Below are 21,815 nucleotides of genomic sequence, written 5' to 3' on the forward strand. Positions count from 1 at the left end.
AAATGTCAAATCACCTGTAACCCACACCTCCAACTCTGGACTACATTGAGTTTCTTTTTGATTCACATTCTTTGTCCGGCCTACAACGTGAATGTTTGAATGATATTTTCAGTATGGACAGGAACAGTATAATGGTTTGTGTGTTATTAGTTAAATAGATTGTGTTAGTTTAATGATTGTTACGTCATTCTGGACAAATCTTTACCTAAATGCAGAAATTATTTTAGGATTTACTCAATTCTTGTACATAAAAAAATATGTATATAATAGTGTTACAAATATATTGGTTTATGATAGTTTATCAAAATACTATTGTTGGAATTATATGTAATTCTAATCCAATCGCAAAGCTATTTGTATTCTCAACAATGTTTTGCAGTTTGCGATTAGAGAAATGTGAGTAGGTATAAAAACAAGTATCCTTGGTTTTTGTCTTGCTCAGTTTCACAAACTAAATTATGAAACTGTTAAACTGAAGGTCCTTCAGGACGGTGCTCAGCAGTTTGAGCGGAAGCTGCCATGCGAACAAAACCCTCCGCTCAGCAGGCATTTTCAATTTAAAAGCTGCTGTTGGCGAATAGAAAGAAAGAAAGAAAAAGTATTCAATGAATACCCCTTTAACCAAATGTCATCGTGATGAGAAAAACACTCGGGAGTGAAATGTACAGCCGCGGACGTATTGCCACTCCGACTCTGAGTTTCACGATGAGTCGCTCTGTTTACAGTTTGCATCTTCAAACCGATGAAGAAGAAGAAGAAAAAAAAGACGCGGGACCGATAAAAGCCGGTGCAGAAGAAAAGACTCATCGTGTATTCTGCAGCCGGTTTCGAATAGCGAGCGACAGCTTCGCGAGAGGACGACTCGTGAAACAACCTCATTGGCAGATTGAACAGGAGACGGGAAGAGGAAGAGCCATCGCAGCAGCAGAGTCCACGGGGGGGGGGGGCGGGGCCACAAGTCGCCCCGCCCTCTCCGGGTGTCACACCGCGGTCCACACCGGGCCGTTAACAAGCAAACCGAATTTGCCGCTGCCGTCGGAAGTCCCATTAGCGCACGAAACGCCGAGGTCAATTCCGACCAACGCTTTCGAAAACACCATCGCACAAAACATCACTTTTCTTCTCAGTGTACCGAAAAGCGATCGGCCGCCAGCAGCACTTTGTGTGACGCTAAATTGTCCAATTCGGGGAACTCGGCGGAAGCACAATATCCTCCCGTCTCGCGCGGGTGAGGGAGGATATAAGCAGAGAGCGAGGAGGCCCCTTGTAACTGCCTGGCTGAATTATATAGAAAATCCCTCCGTGCCGGTTGAATTATCTGCCGTGTGTCTGGGGCTGTTTTTATTTCCACCCCTGCTGTGCACGTGGGGGAACACGGAGGGGATGAAAGGAAGGATTTTTTCCACCGTGCATTAGGTAAAAGTGTTTGATTGGGGGGGGGGGGGCTCAGGTTGAGCTGAGAGAGAAAAGACGGAGTCCATCGAGGCTGAGATGACTCACTGAGCAGCCGTGCCCAGGGCAACTGCGTCTTGTTTGTCAGCCCCCCACCACGGCCTCTCCGCCAGACAGTGATCACTCGGCCGAGAGTCAGAAAGAAGATGACAGGCCGATACGAATTAAAAAAAAAACTTTAAGCACGTGTAGAATTGGGTGCAGCAGCAGCCACTCCAGTCAGCCGCAGAGACGGAGACTCTGCAGCCCTGCTGGGGATTCGAGGCAGGAAAAACGTGAAATGGAATTCACGGCGGCAAAGAGAACCCAATATGGATTTCAGCATAGAAATTCAAGCCATTAAATCAAAACGGAGGCACTGGGAATGCATTCCAACGGGGCAGTCCGCGGTTATGGTGGGACTGTGATTGGCCTGCCGCCGCCGCCGCTGTGAATGTGAACGTTTTGTGTGTGTTTCCATTCCCCAGCAGGGAGGAGTGAATCAGGGGAGGGAGGGTGGGGGGGCAGTTGGTGTCTTACTTGCAGTAGGTGTCATTTATCATGCCGTAGATATGGATCTCTTTGCACATGTCCATGGCGAGGATGAGGGTGAACCAGCCGGTGCTGAGGTAGGAGCCGGACTGGATCCTGAAAAACACACACAAACACAAATACTTTTAATGTAATAGTACACAGTGTACTCTCCGTGGTGGGCAGAGTTTACTCTAACAGCTGTTCTTATTGTGGGCTGCTCAAAACATATAGAAACAGTAAGACGAGGAGGTGGAGCAGAGGCCGACACTTCCTACATACGCCGGGAGCGGCTGGCCAATCAGAGCAGACTTAGTCGGCAGCGAGGGGCCTTAAAGAGACAGGAGCTGAAACCGAGTGTTTCAGACAGAGGCAGAGAAGAGGAGCTGCAGGGATGTGACAGTCTGAGGAAACTGAAGTGTTTACTGAACATTAGAGCACGTAAAGCTTTTCAAGGTAATAACCCAAATTCAAATGATGAACCTGAATATGAGCACAATATGTCTCCTTTAAAGAGGTTTGTGTGCGTAGAGGAAACTTATAAACCTTCGCTCATCGACGTGAGCGAGAGAAACACTTCGTGGGGTTTGTTGAACAGCTAAAACATAACGAGCCGAAAGCGGAGCACATGTCATCCCCCCGCGAACGTTGCAGGAACCCAGTAGGCCAATCAATAACAACATGCATAATCCTTTCATCAGCACCAGACTCTCGGTGTATGAGTTATGACCCATCAAAGTGAGAGAGAGAAGAAAAAAAACACGAGCTTTGATCATTTACAAAACACACGGCAGAGATGCAGCAAGGCTTCTTTTTTTTTCTTTTGCCGAAACCTGGCTAGTAGCATCTGAAGTGGGTCATGAAGTACACACACCCCCCAGCCCCCGCAAAAGCAGAGGGGCCCCCCCACTCTCCCCGAGGGGGGGTGAAAAAACACCACGAGGAGCCTTAGACCCTGTGTGAATTAAAGAGAGAGTGCACAGCATGACACCGATAATGATGCGGGGGGTGGGAGATGGCTGTGTGCTACAGTATCGGCATAGAGATTATGGAGGACCACATAATCTCTATGCCTATAAAACATTCCACTAACTGATGTTTGACTGGACGATAAAAAAAGACATTTGAAAAACAATTAATCAGGGATGTGCCGAACGATTACTCTCCTCATCGACCTGTTGATTATTTTGTCTAGTGCCGGTTATAACTCACCACTGCCTGAGGAGGTTTGTTCATGATCAACAGTCCAGAACCTCAGATATTCAGATATATAAAACTAAAAAAAACATTACATCCACATATTTTGGAAACTAGTGCGAGCAAATGTTTGGCATATTTACTTGAAAAATGAAAAGATAGTCGATCAGTTCAGTTGCAGCTGCTAAAATAAATCATTATAATGAATGGTCATCTGAATATTTACCATTTATTAAAAGAGACAATGAAAAATCTGATTCTGAAGATTTATAAATGAACATATCACTCACTCTCAGTAAATAGGTCAAATGAAAAATACAGAGAAGATCAGTAATTCATACTAAATTAGATAATTTAATTTCAACATTGACAGATATCTAAGTGGACAGGTGGTAACCAATCATGGAATTAACCCACAAATAAATCATTAAGTTATTGGGCACTTCATTGTGTGCCCGTCTTCACCGATATCAATAAATACGTAAAAAAAAAAAAAGTTAGAACATCATTTATTGATTTGAGGTCAAAATAGACGAATACATAAATAAAACAGCAAACAAAAGAGAGAGAGAGAGAGAGAGAAAAAAAACCTGCATAATTTACTGTGAAGTGTCCTAAAATAAAAATCGATGTCTGGAGCAGCAAATCCTTTCAGCTGTGATGAATCCTGTCAGACACAGAAAGGGCAAAAATCTGCCCGTGGTCGTGTGAAGTGCCACGGACAGCTCCTGCGTCCCGGGCTGACTCGGGAGCAGCACCTTGGACAGCGGTCAACACACACTCTCAGCTCAGAATAATCTAAATATGGAGTTATATCAGGGGTTTTTTTTTTGCTTGTAATACCTTAAATATGACAGAAAAGAAATAAAAGGAATGTCTATTTGTCTCCCCTCGTCCCCAGTTCCATGAGCCCACTAACTGTAACCAATTGAAAAAAGTGATTTTCTCTCTCCTTGTTATATGTCAATAATTTTCAGAAGTGAAATCCAAAAGCAAAGGTAAGAAGGAATATTTAAAGGATTATTATAATTTGGTAAAGTATAAATATGTCTTTTCTGTTCTTGCATCCAATTAATCATCTCGTGAACCCTCAGATTTGTCTGGTGACCTTGGACCACAGTTATGAATTACCTAAATGATCTTCCTGTACATTAAAGAAGGAAGATGATATAGATGGTCGGCTGATCGGCGTCAGTTCATCATAGCCTTAGTCTCCGAACTTGAGGCAAAAGACACAGATAAAAAAAAGCCTGCACGAAATTCTCAGAAAGCTTGAAATGAGAGCGTTTAAGATATTAATTTCTCACAGTTGTGTGGGAAAAATATCTCGTTTTATCCCAGTTTGGCCATGGGCCCTTTTTTGTGTGGCCCCGCCTCTCGCCCCAATGTCAGCTGGGATTGAGTCCACACGCCCCTCAAAGGATGAGCAGTATAGCTAATGACTGGATGTATAAATCACAAATAATTAATGTTAAAACATCCATCATATCCGTGTGCTTTGAAAGCCACTGGCACACGATTGATGCAGGTTTGAATGACGAGGTTAATTTCTCAGACCATTCAAGTCTCCTCATTGTTAACTACTCTAATCACTGGGCAGCATGTCTTTGCTTAATTTCTCATCATGTGTGTTGTGAAGCAAAGATGACGGAGAAGACACCTAATTACTTGCCTCTTGTCAAATGTCCATGAATGCCAAGTTTTTCCAATTTATACGCAATTATGAATCATGATTACCATCAATTATGAACACGGATCTTATTAAAAGCAAGAGGTAGAAAGATGCCGCTGGGCTATAAATGGATTCATGGATTTTTTTATTCGGTCCTATGTCCAAAATGTTGCATTTGGGTTTTTAAGATTTTGACCTTTTATTAAGCAGGATGTGAGTCAAACTGACGTTATCTGCATCTTCTTCTTTCATTATTTTTTGATTTGGTTTGATTTATTCATGGGTCTACATTTATGGGTTTCCATGGGATGATTTAAAAAAAAAATGGCCGTAAGTTGCCAAACACAAGAAAGCCAAAAACATTGGAAATTACACAAAGAAAATCTTTAAAACGCAATAAAAGTTATAATAACCCAGTGGGGCCATCAAAAATGGATAAAAGACTAATATCTTGTTTTCATTTCAAAACCTTCAGTGTTACAGTATTCAATTAAGCCAGGTATTGGTAATAACCATAACCAATAGGTATTGGCAATGTTTGAATACCAACAACTTTAAATGCCCGCAAAATATTTTATCTTAAGAAAACCATTGTCTGAACACTGCATCCACTGGGTTCACAAAAAACAGAAGGTACCAGACACACACAGCGACGTCGCAGTGACCTCCTTAACTGCATTCCAGAGTCGCTGCAGAATTTTATGCAAACACATGCATCATTAAATGCAAAAATGCAATTTTTAACATAGGAGAAACATTTACATACTGTAGGTTCAGACATTTTTCGAACTGTGCGGCTGGTAAACAATGAGCAGGTGGAGGAGGCAACTTCTTCAAGGACGTTCGGACAAAGTTGTTTAGGGGGGGAAACTTTCTGACGACTCTCCCGCTGCTTTCCTCACGAAGTACGTAGTTTTTTCGGTGCCCAGCAATAATTGCTTTTGTGTTTTCTGCACTGCATTCTTAGAGAGCAGTCAAGTAATACTCCTAGTGCTGTAGATGGTGTATTGATTGACGGATCATCGGGGCTTCTCCTTAAGTGAAACACTTGATTTGATCTCAGTGTAAGATCTCGCAGGTTACAGGATTGCAGTCTGGATTTTTGAAATCATGAGACCAACCGACTCCACTGACTTAAGTGCAGATCATTCTGACCAGACACCTTTGTTGTATTTTTCTAAAATGGATATCAGCTGTGATATGTTTCTTCTTGGTTAAAAAATAGTCCCATTTAAGAGCATCCATAACAACCTCTGGAGAATTATAATCAAACTACTCTATGAAGCTTTAAAGCATCTTTTAGTAATTTTCTCTTTTGTTTTGTTTTAAGGTCCACAGCTTTGCTGTTTAGGTTCACACACTGCTCTCATAATGCAGCGTTCACCTGAAATACTCACTGTGCACTTGCACCAAATGGCCGACAGTAGGGATGCAACTAACATTATTTTTCGGTTTATCGGTTAATCTGTTAATTATTTTCTCGAATAATCCATTAGTAGTTTGTGAAAAATGTCAATTGTGTTTCCCTATCTCCAAGGTAATGTTTTGTTTTGTTCACAAATATTCTGTTTACTGTCACAGCGGAGCAAGAAGCCAGAAAATATTCATATTTAAGAAGCGGAAATCAGAGAATTTTGACATTTTCCATAAAACTACTTCAAAATAGTTGGCGATTAATTTAGTAATCGACTACTAATCGATTAACTGTTGCAGCTCTAGCCAACAGACACAGTGAGTGAATACCAGCTGATCACATCGGAGCAGTTAGAAGAGCCAGATGAATCCCTCGGAAACTGGTGGAGACCAAAAACGGAGCTACAAAAGGAACGGATCTACAAAAGGAGGGTCGCAGTTGTACATGACTTAAGATGACAGTAGTTCTTATCACACTGTATGTCTCAAAGTTTGGTTTTGATTACTTATTTGACGCTATCAGAAAAAAGGCTGTGACATCATGATTGACAACGGACACTGGCTCGCCATTGGTCATGCGGGTGTATCGGCGGCACCTCGATACCGCGGCTCCGCTCCACGATCACTACCGCACAGACTCTGGCTCCGAATGTCATCGCCGGCGCACGATGGGCAGCTGCCGCATCTGAGATATGTTGGCTTCACTTTTCTGTGCAGCGGGAGGAAGCGAGGACGTGTGGTCCATCTTTGTATGCACTCGCCGGTATCGACCTTTTCGTCCGACCACTGGCAAGAAAGCAAATGAGAGTCAAAATTCCAAACTGTTTTTTTCCCCCCTGTTGAATCCATATTCATGAGCCAACTTTAGCTTTTAATTGTTTCCGATCAATCTTCAAGCTGAGCTGCGCGTGACGGGACCAGATGCTCCCTTTTACATCCAGTATCCAGTGACATCTAAGTGTCCTACTGTCTGATATTACATTATCATTTACTAACAACACCGCAGCCTAAACTGTCTCCTTGCAACTTCTCACAATAGCAGCTGAGTTATGCTCCGCTGAGTGTTTCCGACAGGTGTCCTATCGTATTTGTGCGGCGGCGTCATGAAGCACAGCTTGACCAAAGCAGTCGTCGGTGCGGATTTTCTCTCGCGCACGCCTGAACCGCCGCCCCGCTGCGAATGTCAAGTGCGAATCATTGAGCGGTTTTTCGGCGGCGGTGGAGACTCTCGGTGATCCGGGGGGGGGCGGGGGGCAGTTCTGTCCACCGCTCGTCAGCCTCCGGCGCTCGGCAGGTAAAGCACAACGAGCTCCGGCTGAAGTCGGACTCAGGGGATTATTTACTCAGAGCCCTCTCGGAGTGTCTGACTTCATTTCTCAAACACCCTTCATTTCCCAGAGCCGGTAGCGCCGCGGCATCCGAGCATGTCAGTCCCAATCACTCATACCGCACTCGTCTGGGGTTTGTGTCGGTAGCGGGAGAGCGCGCAAGTAAACTGGATTCAACCAACCTTTTTATGTGCGTTTCTCTCATTTTTGTCTCTTTCCTCTTTCTTTTTTTTCCCGAGGCTGAGCTCTGCTTGTGCCCAAACGCAATTTATCGTTTCACCGCGACATGGCAGCGGGGACGGAAAAAAAAGAAGACTTGGTAAAAAGCCAGGCGGCGTCGAGCAAGACCTCATGACACCTTTTGTTTGCTGTTGTATTTTTTTTGCGTCTGTTGCTTTAATAAAACAGGCGAATTGCAATTCTCTTGGTCCCCCGGCCCTGGATGCTATTCGCCGCCTGCCAAAGCAGCGTCGCGCCGCGACCTATCTCTCTTTTGAATTGGCCGCGCAAATAACAACGTCCTCTTTTTTTTTTTTTTTTACAAAGTTGATCCCGTTGTAATTGTCATCGGTGAACACATCGCCCGTTCCTTGTCCCTGACTTCCATCCACTTCCTGCTTTGACATGTTAGTTAGCAGGTCAGCAGGTCCCAACCACTTCATTTATTCCAGCGAGCTTCTCTTTTCCCCGCTCCAGGACATTCGGCTCTCCACCGGGGACGTGGTGAGTGTGTGTGTGTGTGTGTGTGTGTGTGTGTGTGTGTGTGTGTGTGTGTGTGTGTGTGTGTGTGTGTGCGAGGGCCCGGGTGTCTACCGTTAGCGTGGCAAATGGCGAATGAATAATGCAAGGTAAGGGTGATTCGCTGACAGCTCTGACAGCTGAGAGCTGCCGAGCTGTGTGTCAGTGATGATGTGCCATTCCCCGCGCGCCTCTTCCTGTTCTGCCTCAAAGAAGCTCTCCCACTTTTTCCTTTCAAGGAGACTTGCTCCATCTCCATGTGCCGCTTAAAAGAAGCACCAACAGCCCCGGACCAGTAGATTTACCTCAATCGCCTCCGTACCTCTCTTTGGGCCTCCACTCATGTGATGAACGTCTCCAGGCAGGACGTAGCGGAAGGACGGTTCCTTATTAATTGATTACTTCGCACAACAACGGGCCACAGGATGAGCCATTACGTCTTCCTTATTCCTGCGCAGAGGAACAACAGCAGCGACAGCACTAAACCAGCCGCCGAGCCCTGGGACAAAACCGCGACCCACTCCTGAGCCGGGCAGTGAGGTGAAAGCAGGAGTTTGTTGTGGGTTTTTTTTTTCCCTTTCGTTCTAACATTTTCCTTTTTTTACACAGAACACAGCAATTCATTTTAATGGTTCAAATGAGCAATGCTGCCGTGTGAGCCTGCTGAGGCGTCCCTTGGTTCTGCCAGGAGGCGATATGACCTCTGCAACCTGCCGTCCTGAACAAAAAGGACGAATTTGCTTTTCCTCAAGTCTTCTTGGGTTTACTTTTGTTCCAGTATGTAAAACAGCAACGTTAGAGCCTCGAGGAAAAAACGACGCGTGTCGCAGAGCTACGCCACGTCTGAGAGAAACTCTCCGTTTAATCCCCTGAGCTGCGTTTGTTGGTTCCTTTTCTTGCTCTAACATGAAACCATGGGTTCATCTTCTGCCGCCTCTTTGGATTTTTTTCTACTTAATCGGTACGTTATGTAAATGGCAAAACACATTTTATGCATAAAAGAACCCACCCGTTTGTGCACCTGTCCTTATTATGACCCTGTGTTGACTCCCATTCCTCAACCCAAACCTCAACCAGCACCTCAGAAAGAACGCTCTCCCTCATTAGGACAACGATCTGGTCCCCACGAGGACAGATGGGCCAGACAAGGTCAGTGTGTAGTCTGGATAAGTTCTCAATGAAGTGAGAAAAACATGTACAGTACGCACACACACACACACACACACACACACACACTGTGTGTGTTTCTGTTGAAACTGTCTTGAACTATGAAAAACAGGAGGTGGGTCTCGTGTTGAAACTACCCTCAATGATTTGAGAGGGGAGGACAAAATAATAGGAACAGCTGTTAATACAGTATACCGCAATGCAGTTCAACAGCTCCACAAGCCAAAATATATGCATATTGTAAATACTGTATGTTGTACTAAAAAGTTGATCCTACTGCGTTTATAAATCTGACCTAAACCTACCCACAGTTTAACAAATACTGTTAAAGCTTCCAGCTCCTGCAGTGCTTCCGTGCTTCTGCATGAGAAAAAGGAAGCTTTTTTCATTTTCTGGTCGACGGGGTCGTGAATCCTCAAAGGTCAAAAGCCTTGAAGAAATTTCATTATTATTTTGTAGTATTCAACAGAAAAAAAAGAGTCTTTGTGCTTAAAGTAAAATATTCAAGCTGATAAAAGACAAGGTTCAATGTTCGTGTCCATTTTTTAATTTCATTTTTTTTTAAGTGGCCGATTTCATGTTCTTGGCGTGTCGTCGCTTGTCCTTGTTGTTTTGTGCAGATTCAAATTTCTGCTTTGAATTTGGGGATATTTTCTATTCGTTGGATTTTCAGAGAACTAATAGTCCACAGGTTCCTTTTCTTCTCATTTCCGAAGGGTATTCAATGTCTTTTTAATGGATGAATATATTAATTGGGTTTGTGGTCTTCCATTGGGTCAACCACATGAAACATTAAATAATGGAGATTACTCGTGAGTTGTTTCTTTTTGTCATGCAACAACTATCCTCTTTTGAGCTACAATGTCAATGGCAGTTTTGGGGGATTTAGCTTTTGCTCCACATGCAGCTTTTCTAAAATCTTTGGATGCAACTCAGTTTGACACTAGTTATAATCTTTCCATATATATATATTTTTTAAATGAAATTGTGACTCTGCCCATATTTCACTGTCTCCCACAGAGAATAATCACGTTAAGTGGAACCCAAATGCATTCACCCCGCAGAAACAGATGATGGTTTTCACTTGGTTAACACGCACACACACAACTGAAAAGAAAGAAAAGCTCCTGCAACAATCAACACATAATACAAGCTGCAGATAACGGAAACGAGGCCGCACCGAGGAACCAAGAAGTCCGAGTGAAGGAGAGAAACAATGACAGCTGTCCATAGTTTATCCACATTTATATTTACCATTGTCATCATGAAGCTACAAAGCTTTACTGACTTTGGCTTTGAAAGTTTGCTGAATCAATATTTTTACACTACATCTCTGTCAACGTCGCAATAATTCCAGGACGGAATTCCAGTTCCAGTCGGGAGTTTCTTGCAACACATGTACGTACAGTACAATGTAGAGTATATATATAGAGTACTCCTATAGGTCTGTTTCCTCTAAACATTGTGAAACTGTCACTGTCAGAGGTCATTTGTGACTTTACTCCTCAATGATGATTATGTATATTTTTCTACTTGTCCACACCCGGTTCGACTCCGGGCAGGATGGACCATTTATTGCGTGTTATTTCCCTTTCTGCTGTATACTTTAAAAACACAAACACAAGTATTTTGTCAAAGGCTGATATCTTATTCCTTTATGCCAAATAGAACCCGTTGTTCAAAAATAGTATTTGAAATATGCTGGAAATATATGCCACCAAAGTGTGTTAATCTACAGCTGCAAGTCTCCAAAAATACACTATTTCAACCTTTTTTAACATTTGCTAAAAAAAACTACATTGAAAGGATTGAGCTATTATGTAAAAAAAAAGAAGAAAATATTAGAGACAATTTTTTTTGTCTGTGTTGACACAGGCACAGAAGAATACGCAGCTTCATCCTTTAAACACTGCTGAGTCACAAAAAACAACCAGACCAATCTAAAGACTCTCCACTGTACGCTCAGTTTCTATTGTACAGAACAGTATGCCTTGTGCTTATTGAATATGGCGATATTAAGCTCACAGGGGTCTTTGAATCAAATATCCTCTCCAGGTCTACGGCTCTGCTGTTTTCATTTTCTCTATAGCTTTTGGAAAACATGGGAGGAAATGAGGTGTGGGGTTTTGTTTTGGCGAAAAGCTCCAGTTGATTTTTTGCCACAGGCACGACGGTGAATAAGTACGACGGAAGGTGAGGAAGGTCGTTGCTTTGATATCTGCTAACGGTCCCATAGTTGACACTTTCATTTGATGTTCTGATATCCGTGAGAAGATATTTTTGGAACCAAAAATCTTGAGGAAGGTTTAAATCTTCTCCTCTCCCATGCCTCTCTCTGGAGCTCTGGCTGGAACAGGTCGGTGAGCCGATTGACTGAGGGACGCATGGCCGACCAAACACATCGGTTCCGTATATCTTACGGTAAAACCAACGTCCATTTTGGACTTAAATTCTCCTGCAGGATTTGGTGTACTGGTTCCAGTACGAAGTCTGGGATCATCTGGTGGCATCGGGGGTTAGGAACCCGCTGTCCCTGTTTCTGGGTCTCTCTCCCTGAGCCGCTAGACCCTCCAGATGGACCGGGATACTGCCAGAGCCCGGGGGGGGGGGGGGGAATCCAAGACCAATTGAGGACACGTGGGTGGGTGCGTTATTAGGCGGCCGGGACATCAGGCGTGGAATATGGTGACTGGATTTGCAGGAGGAGGAGGACCAATCTACCGTTTCCATCATCTCCAGACCGCGTGCAGCTTTTAATGGAATCGATTGGGGGCGGCAGGCAAGAGAGACCGGTGGCGACCTGGGCAGAAGCTATGGAGGGAAAAGTCTTCTACTTTTCTTTTAGCGCTCTGCATCCAGGCAGTGGATGTCATCCCTTAACTGTGAGTAAAAAAGTTTGCGAGCCAACAATCCAAGAGTTGCCAAGATTCAAAGATCGCTGAAGAGGCCAAACAAAACACCAATAAGAGATCACTTAATAACAACGAGATTGTTGTCGTCAGATCTTTGAGAAAACGTTAGAATTCATCCCTCCGTCCATCCGTCATCTCCATCCAGACATACGTTTTCTGAGAGCTTCCTGCCGAAACAAGGCTGTATCTAAGAAACTCTGGAACGTCGCCACTACAGGATTCTTTCAAGATTATTTCAGTTGATGATTTTCTTTTGTCTTTAACCATCTTCAATATTGATCATAATCAATATTTTTTATAATGAAATGTAAGTAATGCTGTCTTCGGAATTGTTTCAGTTTGCTTCAGTTTACCTTTCATAGCCAAAAACTAAAAACAAATGCCCAAAGGAAGTTTGTTCAGTTGCTTTCTCTTCTATTATATAATCTATTCTTTTCTTGGGGATTAGTCCTTTATACCATATAGTCCTTCAGGCTCTGGTGATATTGGATTTTAATCCTCTTGGGAATCTCTTTGTTTCTGGTTCAATATTCTTGGCTGTTTTCAAATTTTCTCCTTCTCGCAATGCCTTTTTTTCTCTTCTCCACTTTTCTTGTTCACACTCAATCTCCGCTCCGCTCCTCTCCTCCTCCTCCTCCTCCTCCTCCTCCTCCTCCTCCCCCTATCGCTCGGTTCATTCCTCTCTCCGCTCTGACCCTCCGCTCTCCGCCGGCCCCTCTCCCCCGAGTTAATGGCCCTGTTGTCCTCCTGAACGCGGATGCCGATGTACGAGCGCAGCGCGAGGACAGAGGGCAGGGGGCTGGTATTTTTAAAAAAAAAAAAAAAAAAAAAGGGAACGGAGAGGGCTCTGCCTCCCCGCGCGGAGGCCGATTGCCCCGGCGCAAAACAGCCGGCCGCCGTGGACGCCGCAGTCACGCGTGTTGGCGCGGTGAGAAGAATCCACTGCAGGATCCCGGGTGCTGTGATCCGGCTGCGGCCGCCGGTCAAAGTTCTGCCCCGTTTGAGCGATGATGGAGACCAGGAGGCGGCGAGCGGGGGACTCTGTGCTGACAAAAACCATGACACAACGAACCGTGATGCAACGAAAGTGCCCGAGTCGAGTAGAAACTTATTCCCTCAAGTGTCCCGGGAAAAATGCCACGGCTTCAAAGTGCTGCCGCCGCTGCTGAGGCATTTATTGGGCGACACTTTCATCGCTACTCAGCCTTTTTTCCTGAAGCGAGATCCCTCTTCCATTGTTCCGTGCGAACAATGTTTCTTTCCAAAGGTGGAATACAACCAATAATTTAGGGCAAAAAGTACAACGCCATCTCCTGCAGAAGAGAAAAGGTGTGAGATTTTTAAAAAGGTTTGATGATGAAGGTTAAGCGTCTGTCCACACTCCAGATTCCGTCACGCCTGGCAACGGCTGATGTTTCTGATACAACGATGTGCCCGTCACCTTGAAGGTCCTTCTCCTTCTTCACGCCTCATTAATGTTTCCTTTTCCGTCTTTTTAAATGAAGCGCAGAAACCAGCGTTTTAAACCTGAGCCTGAACCACGTCAATAAGCGTAGAACATGGTGCGTTGTAGTATCACCAGCTTTATTCTTGTCCTGTACAGTCACCGCCATGCATTCATTTTGTGCGAGCACAATCGTGATTAACACACAAGTTAAAGGGGCAGTGTTGGTGTATGTAGACACGTCGGCCTCCCATATCTGAGGTCGCGGGCTCGCAACAACAAAGAGAGAAACAAGCGCACTCATCAAATTCGCTTACTGCCCCTTTGCAGCTTGTCTCTAACATGACGATTTCAAAACTAACTTCATGTTTTATGGAACTTGTGCAAATGTCGCGCTGATGCTACACTTTTAAATACGGTGCAGTCAACAATTGACAGGGGAGGAAAGCTTCCTTTACTCAAAACCCTGGAACCAGCGACAGGGGAGCGATTCTGCCGCGTGTCAGTGTTTTCGACTGGCGGTCGCCCGCAGATTCGTCCCCAGTCGCATTTACAGAAAAAAAACACCCAAACACCCAAACGACGGGGCTCCAGATGGTGCTGAATAGCAGGAGCCGAAAAAATAACGTAACCACCGGCCCGCACCCCTCCTGCATCCTTACGCCCCCCCCCAGATGTGCATGGAGCTCACGGCGAGGGGTTCCCACTGATCTCATCTCCGCCTGGCAAGCGGCACTTAAATTATTCTCTCAGAGCAGGAGAAGGCATCTGATGCTTTCATGCCCGCCACCACCACCACCACCACCGCCACCACCGCTGCCGCCGCCGCCGCCGCAGCAGTTTTCTCTCATGAATTTCACAGCAGCCCAGTGAGTCTGGGGAAGAACACTTGAGCAGAAGGCGGACGCACGCACACACGTCTTTTTCCTCTTCTGGAGATGTAAGGTAAAAAAAATGAATTGCCTGAGCTGTTTGTTTTACAACCAACGTTTCTTCTTCTTCTTCTTCTTCTTCTTCTTCTACGTCCTGGGGCAAAATGAATGCATGATTTGATCTCGCCCGCCTCCTCGCACGACATTAAACACCCCTCGTTATTATTCATAAATCAGAGCCATTCAGTGTTGGATTGAAACTCATTACAGTGCTGCATACGGCTCGGACAATGAATCATAATTAACTCCCTGCGTACTCCCCCCCCAAACGCAGACAGGTGCAAGGAGCCGTCAGCCCCGATGAAAGGAGCTAAAGTCTGAAAAAAGAAGAAAAAAAATGATGTTCCCTAATTTTTCGACAGCCCAGAGCAGAAAAGGACCATATTTTTTATCCGTGGCAGAATAATATGGGCAGGATTTGTAATATCGTTCGCCATTAATTCTTTTGGAGTTTGACTGATTGCACTCAACTGCCCTCAAAACAGTGAGTCCAAGTCTGATGGCTGTTCCACACGGTTACCACCCACAGACCATTTCCCCGTCTCAACACTTCAAAGCGAACGTCTCTCCCGCTTTGTCTGAAACAACTTGGCAGATATTTCAAACTGATTATGTAAACCCCCCCCCGTCTCTCATTTTAAAAAGACAATGCCAGATTAGTGAGCGCACCACACACACACACACACACACACACACACACACGCTGAGCATATTTACATTTTAGGGGGCCTCTATAGCTGCGACGCTCTAATCCCTAATCAACGAGCTGGAACGACACACTCCTACCTCGGGTTCGACTCATTTCAGTGTTTATGGTTGTCGATAGCTGCGTGCCAGTAATCTGCGCATCTTCACCATTCGCCGCTTTGTGCCGTTTGTGTTTTTTTTTCTTTCTCTCAGTGTCTTGTTGTGGAATAAGCTCTGAGACAACATCCAGAGCACCAGGCGACACCTCATCTCTCGAGTTAGAGATTTCACGTATGGAAGCAAATAAGAGACATAAGTCTTTGAACTTTAACAGCCACTGAATACCTAATATTGAAATATTTTATTTTGAAAAACATGTATCTGAATTAATTTGTGTGGAATTCACCTTTTTGAAATTATTTTACTTCGGTCTTCATTTACAAAAAAATTCAGATTTTCAAGAATTTCAAGTTACAATTTTTCGATTGCTCAAATTCAGATCGAAAAAATTCAAGTTAAATATTCACACCCTCAAATTTGATTGCTGAAGGTGAAATTCCGAACAAATAAATTCAGATACATTTTTTCAAAATAAAATATTTCAATATTAGGTATTCAGTGGCTGTTAAAGTTCAAAGACTTATGTCTCTTATTTGCTTCCATATTCACGCTCCTGCAGACGGGAGGGCCGTCCTCTGAACACTGCCGCGCCACTGCAGTTGTCGAAAAGCAGTGCTTCATCCCGAGTTTTCGCATTTTTTGCAGCCTCGCGTGAATTGGCCGGTGGGGTCCGATTGGGCGGACCAGCTGTCAATCACGCCGTGTCCAGGCTACGGTGCTTTATCGTCCGCTTGACCAATTTTGCGAAATGAACATCGTGCTGTATTGAAGAAGACTTGAAACTAGAGAGATTGAGATCATAAACTCAGGAAAAGTGTGGATCAATGCCAGAATTCACTGGAAGACTTTCTGCTTTTCTTTCATCTCTGTCGCGGTCTATCGAACGAACGGATTTTGGTTTCGCAAATTTTTTTTTTTTGGTGTGATTCATTGATAAATGAAAAGGCTAACCATTTTCAGCAATGGGAAATTCTGTTTCAGGTGTCATCCATGCAACAGTTCATAGAGAACGATATTTTTTTTTTGGATAGGAAGAAACCACGACTTCATAGTCTCATGAGCCCATTAGCTCCACTTATTCAAATCTCTGACAAACAGCCCCGAGGAAACGGAATCCCACCGTTGCCCGCGACCCGAGCAGGGGCCTTGACTCGCTCCGCGGGAGCGAACAACATTTGTTTTGCTTAAGGAGAAGAAGTCCCATTTATGCATTATTCAGAGTGAGCATCAAGTGTCTCACGCAGGTTGGGACATTTATCTCGGCCAATTCCAGTCGGCGGCAGCAGCACGAGGAGGAACAGGCTGAACGCCGCGAGCGCCGTCCGTGGCTGCGCCGCGTTTCCCTCGGCTGTCGCACAGTCTCGGGCGTCGCGCTGCTCATTCGTCCTTTAATTCGTTCAGTCGGGTCGTTTGTGCGTACACGCGCTCTGATTCTGCTGCCATTTCGGATGCTTGTCTTTACCACCGGAGGCATCACCTGACCTGTGCGTCTTCTTCGCCGCCGGCTCCCTTGTACATTCGAGTCTTTATTGTCGCTGCACTGCCGCAGGCAACAAGATTTTTCGACAGCACTATTAGATTGGGATCTGTACGTGTCCGTTTTCTTTAAAGGGGCAGTAGGCCATTCTGGAGAAGGCTTGCTTCCCTCTTTGTTGTCGCTGCGATGTTGCTGCTCTGGCCCGGGCCGCGAACCCCTGACCTCCGGTGCGGCACCAGGCCGCGGAGTCGCAGCGCCACCCGTCCGGCACGCCTCTCAAGGTGGCGACGAGTGTCGTCTTCAAACTGCACTCGCAGCGTTGCGTGGTGCGGTCCGCACCATTTTCCCCCCCTTCCGATTTACGGAGCCAGGGGGGAAACACATAAAAGCGACAGCTAACGGACGGTGGGGAAATAATAGAAATGTTTTCACAAAAACGTGTATTGCTTTAGAATCGCTTACTGCCCCTTTAACTGTCTGCCACGTCGTCTCTGTGCCATGCGCCTCAGCTTTCCAGAGGTTTTTTCTGTGTTTCTTTGATTCTCCCCTGAATGACCCTTTGTATTTCTACTCGCCTGCTTGGATTTTTGTGTCCTTGTTTTTTCTTCTCACATCTGCCTCCTGATTCGTGCTCTCGGGTTCCTTTAACCATGACATTCACCAGGCCTCACGAACGAACAAACAAACAAACAAACACACAAACAAACAACACACTGTCCATGAGAGCTGCAGACCATTTGTGAAGATTTATTTTGGTAGAAAAAGGCAGAACAACGAATGATGGAAGGTCACAGGAGGTGAGCAGGAGCCTGAATCGGTTCGGCATATACATAGGCCATTGTTTTATGAATCCACAGAAAGAGAAAACAAAAAACAAACACAGGAAGTAGAACTATTCAACATGTTGATGGGATGCCTTGTCCGAGAGCCGGGGGAGTGGAAAAAAAAGGATTGGCAAAAACAGATGCGGACCAACGCGAGGAGATTTCTCCAGAGACAAAGATCAAGACGGAGAGCCGAGAATTACACACAGAACTACTTATTATCATTGATTCCGAAGCTCAATAATCAATTAATCTCACTTGCGCTGCTGAATAGCGGAGAGCAGCCTCCTCTTCCCCCGGCGAACACACCTTGAGAGAGCTACACATCCCGGGAGTAATCCCGTGAAGAAGGAAGTCTAATCACCACGGTACTATTAGGCTCTGCCCGACTTCTCGGGCTCCTCTTGAGCTCCCCCCCCCCCCCCCCCTACAGTAAAGGAGATTTACGGTGGCTCGCACAGAAATGTGTTACGACCTCGATATGCAAAAACCCCTCTCGCTCCGACAATGCAGCGCAGCCCCTGGATGTACAGGAGGACTTACAGCGCGCACGCCACCATGATTTTTACATTTCCATGTTCATCCCACCACATTGTGAAGAGGCTAAATGATGCCGCACACAAATCAGAAATCTGAAAGGCGTGACTGCAGGAATAATGGAGCGATTACTCTTCCTTCAACACATCACACATTCTGTAATTTGACACATTTACACAATGTCATATCTCCTTATCCCCTTATCCGTTCACGTGCTCCGGCTGTGTGTCTGAAGTGTATTCATCGTTCACAATTCAAATCTGAACACACACACACACACACACGATACACCATTCAATTTTCAGTGACACTTTTCCCGTGTCCCTCAATTCTCCCTGAAAATAATTAATATTTTCCAAAAGTTTCCTCGACATACTGGTCGATAGATATCTTGAACATCCATGAGTACAATGCAAAAAATGATCTGCTAATAACTAATTTGGCAATTCACAAAAATATAGGGCAGCAACTAACGATTACTTTCATAATCGATTCATCTGTCCATTACTTTCGCGATTAGTCGATTAGTTGTTTGGTCCATAAAATTGTGAAAAATTAAGATTGTGTTTCCCAAATTCCAAGATGATGTTTTGTTTCACACACCAACGATATTTAATTAACTGTCGTAGAGGAGCAAAGAAATCAGACAATATTCACATTGAAGAAGCTGAGATCAGAGAATTTTTACTTGTTTCCCCATAAAAAAAATCTTAAACCGATGAATTGATTATTAAAATAGTTGCCGATTAATCTAGTAATCGATTACTAATCGGTAAATCGATTAACTGTTGCAGCTCTACACTCAAATAAAGGCTGAAAAAAACTGGGCTCAATCACCCCACGGTGTAATTCATAACAATATACAAAGTAGTTCAAATGACTTTAATCAGTCTCTATGGAGAATATTGTTCAGAGCACAGTCTAGTTTGTAAATAGTATAAATATGAATAAAGTGGACTTGTCAAGGGAAAGAAAGTGCACTGTCAGTCTCTGTCTGGGATTACTGGGATTATCGTTGTGTGTCGAGGCGTCTGGAAGTCAATCCCACAATGTGAAGCGGCAACGCGGCTCATTGAAAAGAACCTCGAAAGCTGCTCTGTATCGTTTGTCGCTGGCTGAGAAAACCCTCGAGCAGGCGTCGCTCTGTTTGGTGGGGGAGACGAGGGGCTTCGACAATTTCAGAAGCGGGATTTTAATACGGCTGCTGCCAAGAGGTGATTGCCTCCCTATTCACACGGCGCCTCGCAACTGTAACCTGAAGCGACGGGCTCACGTCCAATTTAGAACCACATAAAACAGAGCATCACCGACGGGCGGACGCGTGCAACTCATTCTTCTTTCTCGGGACGCGGAGAGGAGATCCATCTCCGTCTGGCTCGGCGACCGATAAGCATTGGAAGTATTGGGGCCCAACTTTTGCCGTTTATTTGACTGCGGTGGCACAGTGCGGTGAGCACGGACACACTGTTCTAGAGAAGATGCTGCTTTAAGTCAGGAGGTGTTTAGGGGATCTGAGAGACATGTATTTAGAGAGAGGAAGTTATCCGCCCTGTCGGGAGACGTGGAATTTCAGCACCTGCTGCAGTTAAGATGTCAAACACCGGCCAGGGAAAAGAAGAAGGGGGAGCCGGAGAGGAAGGAGGAGGAGGAGGAGGAGGAGGAAGAGGAAGAGGAAGAGGGCCAAGTGGTAAAAATTTACAGAGGGGAAACACTCATGCCTGACCACATCGCGCTCCACATTTCACACACTCTCAGGCTCTCACCTTCACGCCACTACACACACACACACACACACACACACACACACACACGACACTAGGCCACTATTGGGGACATTCCATAGACTTGCATTAATTCCCAACATATAACTACTACCTTTCCTAACCCAAACCATAACATGGCTCTGTCCCCAACTGGACAAGCTATCCCCAAGATATGACAGACACACACACACACACAAACACACACACACACACACACACACACACACACACACACGCACGCCGGGATGAACCAGCCAATGGCTCCGAGTCGAAGTCACATCAATGGCTTTTTGGCCGGCGAACTGTAACATTAACAGACCATTAGTATCGCAGGAAATTATTTTTTATATATTGCCTTGCGAATATCATTCTCAGTCTTTCGTTATTTAGGGACGGATGATTCATTTTGTCATCCTTGATGAATCACAGTTGTAATCAGGGCCGCAATCAGCAGACACTGTACGTTCGTCCTCAGTTAGTCTGACAATTGTATAGTTGTTGTTTTTTTTTACATTTTCTAAAGGCCCAGATGATTTTGTCTGATCAACTGTTCATAACCCAAAGATCTCAGTTCGCAAACAGAGAATTTCTCACGTAAGAAGAAACATCTATATAAGCATGTTAAGCATTTTATTTAATATATGTTGTTGTCAAATACGTTACTATTCTTGTTGTTGGTACGGTTCTTAATGGCCTACTTTATATTCCACTGCATCGATTTTGTGCTACTTGTCTTTTATTCTCCTATGACTTCAAACAATGCTTTCCTCTTCTCATGCCTGGATGTGCACAATATAGCCCTTTTCATAAGACAAAATAAAAATCTTATAGAAAAAGCATAAATAGGCAGGAAACCGCCTGGGTCCCACTGTTGCACAGACGTAGTCCTAACACACACTGACACGCCGCGGGGCTCGGTGCTACCAGGCTATTTTATCTCCGTTGGGTTGTTATTTTTCCGGCGCCACAACAGGCGTTTGATCTAATGGGGCTCTTGAGATGTCCGCGTTGCCACATGTGATCGCGCCGCGACGCGAGCGATTTGGAGATTTTCGCCCAAGTGAAGCCGTGGAGCACGTCCACCTGCGGTACTGCTCCAGCTGCTAGAATAACTGATTCATGTGAGTCAGACGTTATATTCAAAAGGCAAAGGACGAGCCAAGACGTCCATCTCTAAAAATTAGCTGGTGACAAATACGTATCATGTTGCAGACAAAATTGTTGGTGGTATGTAAGTGATTTGCCTTCGTCCAATCCAGAATGAAACATCTGTTCAGGTATGAAATGTGGGAAGAGCAGAAAAGAACACATTACAAAGGCCCGATAATATCGGCCGATATGAGCCTTTCGCCTTTCGCAAACATCAGCGCTAATGTTTACTGTGAATTGAACATAAATTGTTTATTTTCTTCATTCAAATTCTATATTGTTGGTTGTAATCGTGTTTTCTTTTTATTTATAGTTATTTATGGTCAAGTTTATGGTTAAACTAAAATATCAAGTCGCAATTACATTTCTTTACCATAAAGGTTTGATAACGACATGTTAGGAGTCATTGGCAGTTAAAAATCTATCTAAAATATGTCGGCCGATGCGTCAGAAATCTTGTACTTCCTCATATCCATATCGTCATCGGCCCCCC

The 21,815-nt window shown here is 44.6% G+C and overlaps 1 protein-coding gene across 2 annotated transcripts in view; it reads right to left on the minus strand.

Moving 5' to 3' along the window:
• Positions 1–21,815, minus strand: part of st6galnac3 (ST6 (alpha-N-acetyl-neuraminyl-2,3-beta-galactosyl-1,3)-N-acetylgalactosaminide alpha-2,6-sialyltransferase 3) — a 63,924-nt gene that overhangs the window by 7,326 nt on the left and 34,783 nt on the right. For both annotated transcript variants that reach the window (XM_035634779.2, XM_035634780.2), the window contains one exon: positions 1,972–2,079. In XM_035634779.2, coding sequence (XP_035490672.1) covers positions 1,972–2,079 — 108 coding nt within the window. The remainder of the gene's footprint in view (positions 1–1,971; positions 2,080–21,815) is intronic.

This window comes from Scophthalmus maximus, chromosome 5 (genome assembly GCF_022379125.1).
Source record: "Scophthalmus maximus strain ysfricsl-2021 chromosome 5, ASM2237912v1, whole genome shotgun sequence".
In the NCBI taxonomy this organism is placed as follows: domain Eukaryota; kingdom Metazoa; phylum Chordata; class Actinopteri; order Pleuronectiformes; family Scophthalmidae; genus Scophthalmus; species Scophthalmus maximus.